This window comes from Vigna radiata, chromosome 5 (genome assembly GCF_000741045.1).
Source record: "Vigna radiata var. radiata cultivar VC1973A chromosome 5, Vradiata_ver6, whole genome shotgun sequence".
In the NCBI taxonomy this organism is placed as follows: domain Eukaryota; kingdom Viridiplantae; phylum Streptophyta; class Magnoliopsida; order Fabales; family Fabaceae; genus Vigna; species Vigna radiata.
In genome coordinates this window covers 21,352,865-21,365,170 of record NC_028355.1, presented here as the reverse complement: position 1 = coordinate 21,365,170, position 12,306 = coordinate 21,352,865, and the positions used below count along the sequence as shown (strand labels likewise).

The 12,306-nt window shown below is 30.3% G+C and overlaps 1 protein-coding gene across 4 annotated transcripts; it reads left to right on the top strand.

Moving 5' to 3' along the window:
- The first annotated feature begins 7,571 nt into the window (after positions 1–7,571).
- On the top strand, positions 7,572–11,511 carry LOC106762831 (metal transporter Nramp2). 4 transcript variants are annotated; one of them, XM_022780955.1, is made up of 4 exons: positions 7,572–8,419; positions 8,923–9,059; positions 9,219–9,871; positions 10,809–10,975. In XM_022780955.1, the coding sequence occupies exons 1-4, from the start codon at positions 7,851–7,853 to the stop codon at positions 10,827–10,829; spliced, it is 1,380 nt and encodes a 459-aa protein (XP_022636676.1). In that variant the 5' UTR covers positions 7,572–7,850; the 3' UTR covers positions 10,830–10,975. The 4 variants fall into 4 exon arrangements, with proteins under 4 accessions (XP_022636676.1, XP_014502399.1, XP_022636677.1 ...); XM_014646913.2 differs by having other exon boundaries at positions 7,573–8,419; positions 10,751–11,511; XM_022780956.1 differs by lacking the exon at positions 10,809–10,975 and adding an exon at positions 10,338–10,701 and having other exon boundaries at positions 7,573–8,419.
- Positions 11,512–12,306: the final 795 nt, after the last annotated feature.

Sequence of the window (12,306 nt, the reverse complement as noted above, 5' to 3'; positions counted from 1 at the left end):
AAGAGACAACACTACAATACAGTGCCAGCATATTTTGGCTCCCCAATGTTATATCTAATCAACTAAGACGATGATATTTTGATAACACTTTTTTGATAATTTTTTTATAACATCATCATTTTATTGATTTATTTAAATTTATGTTTAAAAAAATATTTTAAACAGATCAATCATGTCACGTTATCAAAAATTTGTTAAAAAAGTATTTATAAAAGAAGTTTTTCCAAACTAAAATTACTCCAATAAATTTTTAAATTAGAAATAGTTAATGTGTGTATAATTTAGCCAATTTACTGTTTTTTCTATATTTTTAATGAATATTTTCTTTTAATTATTTTTTCTATTTATGAAATTCAAATTCGAGAACTTACTTTAAAAAATTAGGTTTAATTAGTTTTTTTATGTCATTTATTTGTTCGTTTCAATTCGTTGTACTTTTAATAAATGTTTCAAATTAATTATTCATTATTTACTTGGTTTCATTTTTTTTCTAAAAATAGACTTAAAATGGCGATATTAATTAATTATAACAGTTTTAAACTGTCATTACTAATTGGCCACGATATTCTTTCATTGACAATACCACTAATTAAGACTACTAATTCAATTTACACGATAGGTACAGGATTGTGTTGATTTTAAGAGATTATAAGACCAAATTTCATTTATTTGAAATTAAAATCAATTTAAACCAATGATGTAAAATATAACAAAAATTATAAATAAGTAATGGAAAAAATAAGCTAATTAACTAACACAATGAAGTCTGATATTACGTTATCTAAATATAATATGATCGTTTGGTTTTCCTTTAAGCAAAGAAAAAATTCATGATTTATGATTTATTTAGGTAGTAACGTTTTAAGTTTTACTTTTAATGAGAAAAATGATAAAACAAAAAATTCCCTGATAATGTACATGATTTCTATATAATTCAACAGAAATGATCGAAATAAAATTACTAAATTTTATATAAAAAAAGAGTACATAAGTGGCAATTTCAAAATAGTAGATGATGAAAATTTTTACATTGATATGACTTAGTGGTAAATTTGGAAGGGAAAGTAAGTTTCTGAATGGTTGTGGATTCAACATTTTCCATTAACATTTGAAAGTTATAAAATTTGGTGTAGCATTTAGATTATTTACACTGTTTCACACATTTTTGCTCTAATGTTAACTGAGAAACGCGTTTGAAACAGTAAATAAAATTAAAAAAATTTGGTAAAAAGGACTAAAATCAGAGTTTTCTAAAGTTGAAGGACTAAATTGTACTATAATTTGAAAGAGGGACTAAAACCAAAATCGCCCCAAAATATAAGGACTAAAAACATATTTAACCCGGCGAAATTTATATTTTAGATCCATAATTTCAGATCCACCTTTAGACGTCTCATTTCTCTTTTAGTATTGGGTTAGATCCCGAATAACCGAAATAATATTATGCAAACACTGTAAAAATTATATTAATTAAAAAAGCACTCATGAATTATAACGAAACAAAATAAGAAAATATTCAAATTTATAATTTAATACGTTAGACATTATCATCAATTTATAATTTTGAAAAAAATTCAACATTAAATTATAAATTATTTTATTATTAAGTAATATTATTAAAAGTCAATTTGTACTTTTTTATCAATAACATACTAAATTGATTTTTCATTCTTTCGTAAGGTAAATTTATCATTTTTCCTTTAAAAAAAATACAATTTTCATTCCACGTGATTTAACATTTATCATAGGTAAAACAATTAGTTTTAAGTTCATGACGAAAGTTTTACTATATTTTAATATTTTATTGTTTTCTAATAAATAAATTAATTTGTACTGAATCTTTTATCTTGGTATTAAATTTGTTATTGTTCTTTATGTCACACCCCATTTTTAGTGGGACAGGTATTGCTCTTGACTTTTCCCATGTGAGTGAGAGACAAAGAGTGTAGCTTATTTAATTCCCCGCCTTCGTAAACCGTGTGACAGTAAAGGAAAATGAGAATTTTCAAATAGTGGAAGATATGTGGCACGCAGGGAGTGAACAGAGTGTCTTTTTTGGATGCCATATTTAAAGTTGGTTTTTGAAAATTGACACCACTTTTCTGCACTTCTACCTCCAGAAACCATCATTTTCTCCTCTTTCTCTCTAGAAACCACCAGCTTCTCTCTAAAATTCTGACCACCTCCTTTACTCTGATCACCTTACTCCTTTCAGAATAGTTCTTCCCGGTGCTAAGCTCTTTCACTTGCACCGATCAGATTTTCAATTGGACAACTTTGGACTTTTGGGAAGCCATAGAAGTAGTGCTGTGAAGGACTTAGAAGCTTAGTGGGATTTAGAGGTAAAGGAAGATTATAAATTTAATTATGAAGATTTTGTATGCATGATTTTATGAGTATATGATTGATGATTGTATGATTGATTCGCATTCTAAGGTATGTCAAAAAGGCTCCCGGGCAAGGACTGTTATATGAAGATAAAGGAAGCATTCAACTCTCTGGGTATTGTGATGCAGATTGGCCAAACTCGCCTATTGATAGACGGTCTACTACAGGATATTGGGAGGAAACATTATTTCATGGAAAAGTAAGAAATAGCTTGATCAACAGCGGAAGCTGGCGTCACTAACATGTGAACTTATATGGGTGAAACAATTCCTTCAAGAGCTTAAATTCTGTGACATCCATACTATGAAGATGTATTGCGACAAACAAGCTGCGCTTTGTCGCAATACATTGCATCAAATCCAGTGTTTCACGAGAGGACTAAACATATAGAAATTGATTGTCATTTTGTTCGTGAAAAGTTGTTGACTAAAGAAATATGTACTGAGTTTATTGGGTCAAACGATCAACTCGCAGATGTATTGANTAAATCATTAAGGGGTCCTNNNATTGAGTTTATTTGTTCCAAGCTTGGTACATACAATTTGTATGCTCCAGGGGGTGTTAGGTTATTTATCCTATTTATCATGATTATATTGTGTCTAGAGTTACTCTAATTATCATGATTATATTGTGTCTAGAGTTACTCTAATTATCATGATTATATTGTGTCTAGAGTTACTCTAATTATCATGTTTATATTGTGTCTAGGTTACTCTAATTATCATGTTTATATTGTGTCTAGGTTACTCTAATTATCATGTACTCTTGTATCAATTTATTATTATAAATAGAAGATTATGAGAGGAATCAATCCAATCCTCTAAAATTATTTTAAGGTGTGTTCACTTGAAGGTGATGGGAGGTGACTGGGAAGAGTGATTGAGTGGATTTGAGGATAATTTTTGTTGTTGTTTATTTGAGTGAATTTGGAGATAAACGAGAGTGAATTTTAAAATAAAATTTGGGAGAATTGGTGTAGGATTTAGTTTATATGACAAATTAAAAAAAATTACTTCAAAATTCATTTTCATTTACCTTCAAATTCACTCAAATAAACAACAAAAAATATTATTCTCAAATCCCCTCACTCACCCTCTCCCAATCACCTAACACACCATTAAAGTTTAATTCTCAAGTGTCTTAATAAATTGAATATAAACAAGACACATTTTCTTTTTATCAAGAATGCTAAAAGATTAAAAATACCTTATTATGGCAGTTCCTCATTCTCCTCCTCGGCCACCGGTTGAACCACCGGCTGATCCGGCAGCCGAATGCTAGCTGCCTTAATTAACTTTTCATAGTAACTTTATATTCTTCCTATGACTTTCCAAAATTGTTTTGCTCCATATACTCCTTTGCGAAAATACGAGTTCCTTGTGCGTGGCCAAACATTGCTCGTAGTCTGCCATGTTAACCCGAGAAAAACTTTCAAAGAGCTGTGAATGAAATGAAATTTCATGCGTCTATACTGTCGGTACCGTGATTAATTGTGATGATATCCCATATATAATAAAATCCTTTTAATGTATTTTTTATTATATCACCTATTTTTATTTTTATCTTCCGGTTTCTGTTTTATGATTGTTGTTTCTGTTTAGTGTTTAAAGCTCCTAATTGTATCTTTTAGGATTTTAGATTAGGATTTTATATTTTTCAGTTAGAATCTTTAACTATTTTGGTTAGGTCTTTTAATGGCTTTGATTTGAACTCTATATAAAAAAAGATTTAAGTGTGTTTTTGTTTGTAAGAAAAAATTAGGTTTGAAGAATGAAAAAATTAGGTTTGAAGAATGAAAAAATTACAATTAAATAAGTCAATGAGGTAATCTGTTTAATCCATAATAAAATTCAAATTTTTTGAATTTCATATTAATTGAATTAAATTCACTCATTAAATGATTAACATGTAATCAAACTAAAATAAATCAAATAACCTATTTTAACAATACTAAATAAACATGAGAATAATGTATAAATACAGATTCAAATAATATCCATACAAACATTTTTTTTTGTCATTCTTACTTCCGATTTTATAATATAGGAATGTGATCATACTAATTAAAACAAAACTTTTATATGAAAAATTATTTTATTAAAAGAAACACAAAAAAGAAAAAAATAAGTGAATTTTTCTATATAATAAAATTAAATTATTCATAAATTTATTTGTAAAAATTTATCTATATAATTTTTAAATAAAATATTCATAAATTAGTAAATAATTTTTATCACTAAATAAATGTTACGAATGTATATGATTTATTAATTGAAAAGGTATTTGGATATAAAATAAGCTTTTTGTTTTGGGTCACCTCATATTACTATTACTCTGAGTAAAAAGTAAAAAAGAAAAGACAAGTAAAAGTTCACAAAATTAATATATATGAATTTTAATGTTCTCTTTATATATAAGTCTCTTTACCTTTCTAACCTTTTTTCTAATTAAAATTAATTCAAAAGAAAATGCATGAGAATAAACATAACAAATACATTAAACATCGTCTTCCATAAAACTACACCAAATGTTCCTTCACATGGCGGGCGCCATGCTTTATAAAATAAAAACAGAAGTTATTAAATAAACTGAATTCATCTTCTATAATATTTGACATTTTACAGAGCATTTTATGTTGTTTCTTCAAATGTAAAATTATGAAATTATAAGTTTCAAAAAGATAAAATTTTAATGTAATTATTGGTTCTAGCTTTAAACGAAAATGTTCCAAACATAAAATCATATTCTCCTTAAATCTTAACTTTATCCAATAATTTATATAATTTAATAATTGAGGTAAAAATGTAATTAAAACACACCTAACTCTTTTAATTCTTCAACTACCTTCTTAAACTTTCTTTTTAAGAATGCTAATATTATTTAGATAAAATTAAAATCAAAATATTTATTAAATATCTACTCTAATAATATCCGATTAGTCATGGATTGAGCAGTCTACCATTTAGCAACGAAACAATCAATAAATTGACCGGTCGAATCATAAACAAGACTAGTTAATAAGAATAATTAGGTTAATTTTATAAGTTAGATGATTGGTATATGATTTGTAATTAAACCAATCCTAATTAGAAATACATCATGAAAGTCTATAAATACATATTTAATATTATAAAAGTTTATTACTTTTATTATGTATTTATTATCAAATTGTTTAGAACTTTAGAATATTTTCTGCAAAATGACACCCAATTAGACCTAACAGTGCAAGAATAATTAAGGACGTGACTAGAAGATAATTTGTACAAAAATACTTAACCTCAACTCCATAGGCAAAAAAAAAGAGTATATTATATCATTTCTTTAACAGATACCACCCATTTTAGTTGTTTTTAAGATTCAACGTTATTAGATGTAGATGTTTATTTATTATCCACTAAAACTTTCAAAAATCACTTTAGAGCTTCTTAATGTTTTTTATGTACTGTAAATTTATGCATGCGGAAGTTATATTCACACCATGGAACGTGTGATGGTGATTATAATTTGTTCCTTAAAATGAACAATGGAAATAATGCGAATTTTCTAATTCAAAGTCAATAACTATTTTAAGCTAAATAAAGTTTCTCTTGATTATGGAAGTACATCTTGTATTTATAAATAAAATAGTTACATATAATTTATTTTTTAAATAAGAAAATATTTCGGTTACAAAAAAATAATAACAGTAAAATACAATAATAATAATAATTAATAATTAATTATAAAATAATTTTTAGATCATAACATTTTGTTAAAATCATAATTTCAGATCCACCTTTAGACGTCTCATTTCTCTTTTTGTATTGGGTTAGGTCCCGAATAACCGAAATAATATTATGCAAACACTGTAAAAATTATATTAATTAAAAAAACACTCATAAATTATAATGAAACAAAATAATAAAATATTCAAATTTATAATTGAATACGTTAGACATTATCATTAATTCATAATTTTGAAAACAATTAAACATTAAAGTATAAATTATTTTATTATTAAGTAATAATATTAAAAGTCAATATTTTTTTTTTATCAATAACATACTAAATGGATTTTTCATTCTTTCGTAAGGTAAACTTATCATTTTTCCTTAAAAAAAAATACAATTTTCATTCCACGTGATTGCCACACGCCCTTTAGATATCAGCATTGGAAGAGAACCAAATGTCAATATCTTCATGAAAATTGTGTTGGCTTAAAACATCTCATCCTTATTATGAAAAGTTCGAAAAACACTTTAGTAGGTACAGGGGTTGAAAACTAGTCAAAAATTTATATAAAAAAAACCTTTCAATAATTTATATAAATGTTAATTACAGTCACATTTTCTTACACCTCAATCCATTAGGGAAGAAACACTTTTTTTTTTCTAATAAGATTAATTTTTGTCGAAAATCTATTAAAAAAAATCTATATGTTTCTGACCAATAGAAAAAAAATTGAAAATTAAGCTCAAATTACAATCTGAGTATAAGAAAAGCTCAGCTTAATGCATAAATTATGTTCTCAACATAACTTTAGATTATTAAATGCACACATACTTTCTGTAAAAAGAATAAAAAAATGGAGTAAACACAATAATATTAACAGCTTTACGAGTTTTAATTTTTATCATATAATTTGAAATATATGAATCTTCTCACATAGCAGATTGTATAATAGAAAATTAATATAATGTTTATTTCATTAAATATTAATTTAAGAATACAAATATAAATATATTATTATAATGTCAAAACATATAATGGATTTTTTAATAAATTTATCAACAGATTCTAAAAATTAATATTAGATATTTTAATGTTTATGACGTGACAAATGTTGATGAACATGTCAAATATGAATGACAAAAAAATAATTCTATATTCTTTAATTTTTATTTTTTAATAAATGTTTTATGAAGAAATAATGTTCAATAAGTAAAACTCCAAAATGCTACTATTATTTTTTTAATATTTACCAAACTATTTTAAAAATTGTTATTTATAAAAGTAATTTAAAATTAAACAACATAAATACTCATTAATGAAAATAATGTCAACTAAGAGACACGAAGTACACCATGTTTGGTGCGAACAATAGAAGTCAGATAAGATACGGAACTTGAAGTGTTGTATAAATTGTAGTAATAACCGCGCACCTGACAAGATAAAAAAAACAAACGAATGATGGTGAAATAAATGATCGAACGGCCACAGACGCAGACGATGCAATAGTTTCTCTAAAGAAATGACGAAAGTAAGTTCTGTAACTGTGACGTGTCGCTAGATGTTAGTTTAAACCCAGCGATTGCATCCAGGAACGGAGTAGAGAGTAACTAGCTACAGAACACATTGGCTAGGCCAGATGGTAGATAGATCCGTATAAATAGGTCCGTTGAGTTTGCACACGTAGCAGGTAGCAGGCCACCGCGAACTGGCTTCCTCCGCCGCCCGTGCACGCCGGAAAGTTTGATCAGAAAATGAGTGCTCCGTCGCGAGAAGAGGGGTCGAAAGAAGAGGAGAAAGACGAGGAGGCGAACCGGCTTCTAGAGGAAGCAGGAGCGGTATCGTCATCGGAAGAAGATGTGGCATACGAAGCGGGGGAGAAGATCCTGGTGGCGGATTTCGATTTTGACACAGTGGACGATGCGACAGTTCCTCCTTTCTCATGGAAGAAGCTGTGGCTCTTCACTGGGCCTGGGTTCTTGATGAGCATAGCTTTTTTGGATCCGGGGAATCTCGAGGGGGATCTCCAGTCTGGGGCCATCGCGGGCTACTCGCTCCTCTGGCTCTTGATGTGGGCCACCGTCATGGGCCTCTTGATCCAGCTTCTGTCCGCCAGGGTCGGGGTCGCCACGGGCCGCCACCTCGCTGAGCTCTGCAGGGATGAGTATCCCCATTGGGCCCGCCTTGTGCTCTGGTTCATGGCCGAGCTGGCCCTGATTGGCGCCGACATTCAAGAGGTAATTGGAAGTGCCATCGCCATCCAAATTCTTAGCCGAGGCTTCCTCCCTCTCTGGGTTGGAGTTCTAATCACTGCTTCCGACTGGTATCCTTCCTTGCTGTTGCTAACCCCTGTCATTTAACTCATGTTTCTATTGGATTTTTATATACCGGAATGCATTTACCTCAACTTTTAGAGAGAACCTTGCATTCAAAACTAATTTAGTTGTTGGAAAAAGTTTGATTAATTTTACCCTTTTGTCTCGTTTTTCTATCCACACAACTTTATCTCAATTCTTGTTCTTTGAATTCCACCAGTCATGTTTTGAGGTGGTTTTTATGTTGTTAGGTTCTGGTTTCATGTTTTTTAATTTATTTTTCTTTTTCAAATTAGTTTCTCTACAATTTTATTTTTAATTCATGCATTCACAGGCTCATTTTAGTTCATGGAGGATTGTATTTTATTTTATTTTTCTTATTACTTTTCTTACAAATTCTATGTACCCTTGTTTGTAGTATATTGTTCCCTTTCATTAATTGCTTGCAAGCTTTCCATTTTCTCGTCTGAACGTGTTTTAACTGTGGTATATTCTCTGTTGTTTTGAACAGCTTTTTCTTTCTATTTCTTGAGAACTATGGTGTGAGGAAGTTGGAAGCTGCTTTTGCAGTTCTCATTTCTATTATGGGTCTTTCATTTGCCTGGATGTTTGCTGATGCAAGACCTAATAGACAAGAGCTTTTAATGGGTAAATTTCATCTGTTGTTGTGGTTGAAATATCACTTTTTTATATGACCCATGTGTTCTTTATTAGCTTGCCCTTCTCACTGGTTTTTCACGAGTTAAAAGATATCTAGCCTTTCACAGTCCATGGATATAATATAACTGTGTTTGTTCCTTTTGATAGGTATTTTGGTTCCGAGACTAAGCTCAAAAACAATTCGTCAAGCTGTGGGTGTTGTGGGTTGTGTCATCATGCCTCACAATGTATTCCTGCATTCTGCTTTGGTTCAATCAAGGAAGATTGATCCTAATAAGAAAGGTCGGGTACAGGAGGCTCTCAACTACTATTCAATCGAGTCATCAGCTGCACTTTCAGTCTCCTTCATGATCAATCTATTTGTCACAACAGTTTTTGCTAAGGGTTTTTATGGAACAAAGCAGGCAAAAGACATAGGACTCGTCAATGCAGGGCAATATCTTGAAGAAAAGTATGGAGGAGGAGTTTTCCCTATTCTTTATATATGGGGAATTGGGTTATTGGCAGCTGGCCAGAGTAGCACCATCACTGGCACATACGCTGGGCAATTCATAATGGGGGGTTTCCTCAACCTTCGTTTAAAGAAATGGATGAGAGCATTGATCACTAGAAGTTTTGCAATTGTGCCAACTATAATTGTAGCTATAGTTTTTAATAGATCAGAAGCATCCTTGGACATTTTGAATGAATGGCTCAATGTGCTTCAGTCCATGCAAATTCCCTTTGCTTTGATTCCCCTCCTCACATTGGTCTCCAAGGAGCAGCTCATGGGAACATTTAGAGTTGGACCTGTTCTTGAGGTTAGTTAATCATCTAACTGTTCTTTCATTTTGTTGATTGTTAATTATAAGATCTACCTGAAGCAACTTCCCACATGGTTCAAAATTATGTTTCAGTAAGAGAACAAAGGTAAAGCTGTCCAATGTTTTTGCTTTGTGTCTGCAATACCTTTTTCTGGAGTTAAGGATGGTTGTCCGTCAGGCTTGATAGCCAATGCCCAATTTGATTATCAAATCTAAAGTTATTTAAGATGTGTGTTGGTAATTCAATAACAATCTATACCTGTTTGCTGGATAAAACTAGAAATAGATCTGCCAGTTATATTTAAGAGAGTGAAACGTGGTTGATGCCTGATGTTTTTCTATAGTTGCTTGTATCCCCTTTCTTTTCTTGTTTTTCTGCTTAGATGCATTTGGTTTGAATGATTTTTATATGAAGGTGAATTTAAAAAAATGTTTTAATTCTCCAGTTGATTTTCTGCAACAGAAATGATCAGCAAACATGAATTTAAGTTACTTCGAGATCTGTTTCTGTGCAGTGCAATGTGAAGATGTTTTAATTTCAGTTCATTCTTCTATAGGAAAAAAACAGAAAAATTATATTTCCTTGCTTAAGTTCATGGAGTCCTAAATTTTTAAGGAATTGGCTCATAACTGTAAGGAAAAGTATTGCTACGCATTGACTTCCATTTACATAAGTATCATATAATGTACATTAAAATCCTTGCCAAGGATTTGTTCCTATACAAGATTCACGTGCTTGTGGGAATTGGGTTAATGTAGAAGTAATTTAAGGAAAAACGATGATCAAATACCATATTCATTAAGTATACTGATTTCAAGAATACAAATTCTTCTCTCTTTTTTCCATACTAAATTTTACTTATTTTGTACTTGTAGAGAGTAGCATGGACTGTTGCTGGACTGATAATAGTGATTAATGGGTATCTCTTGTTAGATTTCTTCATTTCTGAAGTGAATGGCGTTTTGCTTGGTCTTTTAGCCTGCTCCTGCACGACAGCCTATATCGCGTTCATAGTATATTTGGTTTCACAGAGCGGTATTCTTCCTTCTGCATGGGTTAATCGTCTTCCCAAGGGATTTTCTTCAACTGGGAATTAACTCAACAAAATTCATCCTTTGATGAAAAACTGGAAATAGTACGGCAAACTTCTGCTAGACAATTTTGCATGAGTTTTGCTTCATACACCATAGAGTTTATAGAGTTTCTCTAACCATGCAACCTGGATTAAATTGAATACAAGGTCAGGTAGGGGAAAACACCTACTTTTAACTGCACTTCAATTTTGCAATAGCCTTACAAAGTTTACCTTCCATGTGCACCAAGATGGATATACCTTTCGGATGGAAGACATGGAGAGAGCATCATTAGAAACATGCAGGATAGATTATCGATTTACCGCTCGACGTACCTGCCATTCTATTTCTAACAAGTTGTGAATTGCTCCATTATTCTTTGATGTATACAGTTTGTATTTAACTTGGCACTGGCACATGTTCCTTTCATGAAGGAACACGAGGTACATTCTACCTGCCGAGGGCAGAAAGGTACTTAAGATAGCAGACATAAGTTGTCGGGAACACCCAATAGTAAAATCTGGACTACGCTTATTTTATATTATCTTTATGTTTTCTAGTTAGTTATGATCTCACACCTTACTTGAAGGTGCTACTCAGTTGCTGAGCAACACACTAACATCAAATTAATTATATACACTTGATGGAATGGGAAATATGAATAAAGAGAGTGAAAAGTCAAATTCTTTTCATCAAGAGAAAAAAAAGTGAAAATTGACAAAAATGAAGGAATAGTCTCAAAAAAGTTTATGAATGATTTAATAGGTGTCATATATAAAAAAATGTTTTAATTGATGAAGATGTAAGATCATAATGCTGTTTTTGTGATTAATATTATTTTAAAATAAAATTTGATTGGTTGAAATTAATTTAGAATAAAGTACGAATGATAATGTGACATCCCTATTTTATACCATACATGTCTAAAAATCAAGATGTCCACATTGATAATAAAAGAGAGCAGTTGAAGAGTAGGAAAGTTAATCAGGTTGTGATTACAGTAATCCCGAAATCTAGAGGAAATTAAATAAACAAAACACATGGGAAAAATTCTAGAGTTTTTCAAAATAGATACATATGTTCAACTAGAAGGTCAACAAATTATAAATCCTAAAAAAAAACTAAGTTGCAGCATCAGTGTTGTTTTGGTCTTCCAAAACATCCTCCAAAGTGGGTTCATGCTCATCTGCTCACATCCAACAAGGATGATCATCGCAAAAGAGAAACATGCAACATACACAAAAACAAGGCAAGGGTGAGCTAATTATATAAATAAACATCATGTAACAGATTAAACATTTGATCATAAGAGAGTGCATGGATAACAAACACATTTTATAACAAACAACCTAAACATG

What these genes read in the sequence shown, in the direction of transcription:
- LOC106762831 (XM_014646913.2), top strand. Translation starts at nt 7,851, where the DNA reads ATGAGTGCTCCGTCGCGAGAAGAGGGGTCGAAAGAAGAGGAGAAAGAC. An exon ending in TAGACAAGAGCTTTTAATGG is followed by an intron (nt 9,060 to 9,218) that starts GTAAATTTCATC and finishes TCCTTTTGATAG; the next exon opens with GTATTTTGGTTCCGAGACTA. An exon ending in GAGTTGGACCTGTTCTTGAG is followed by an intron (nt 9,872 to 10,750) that starts GTTAGTTAATCA and finishes TTGTACTTGTAG; the next exon opens with AGAGTAGCATGGACTGTTGC.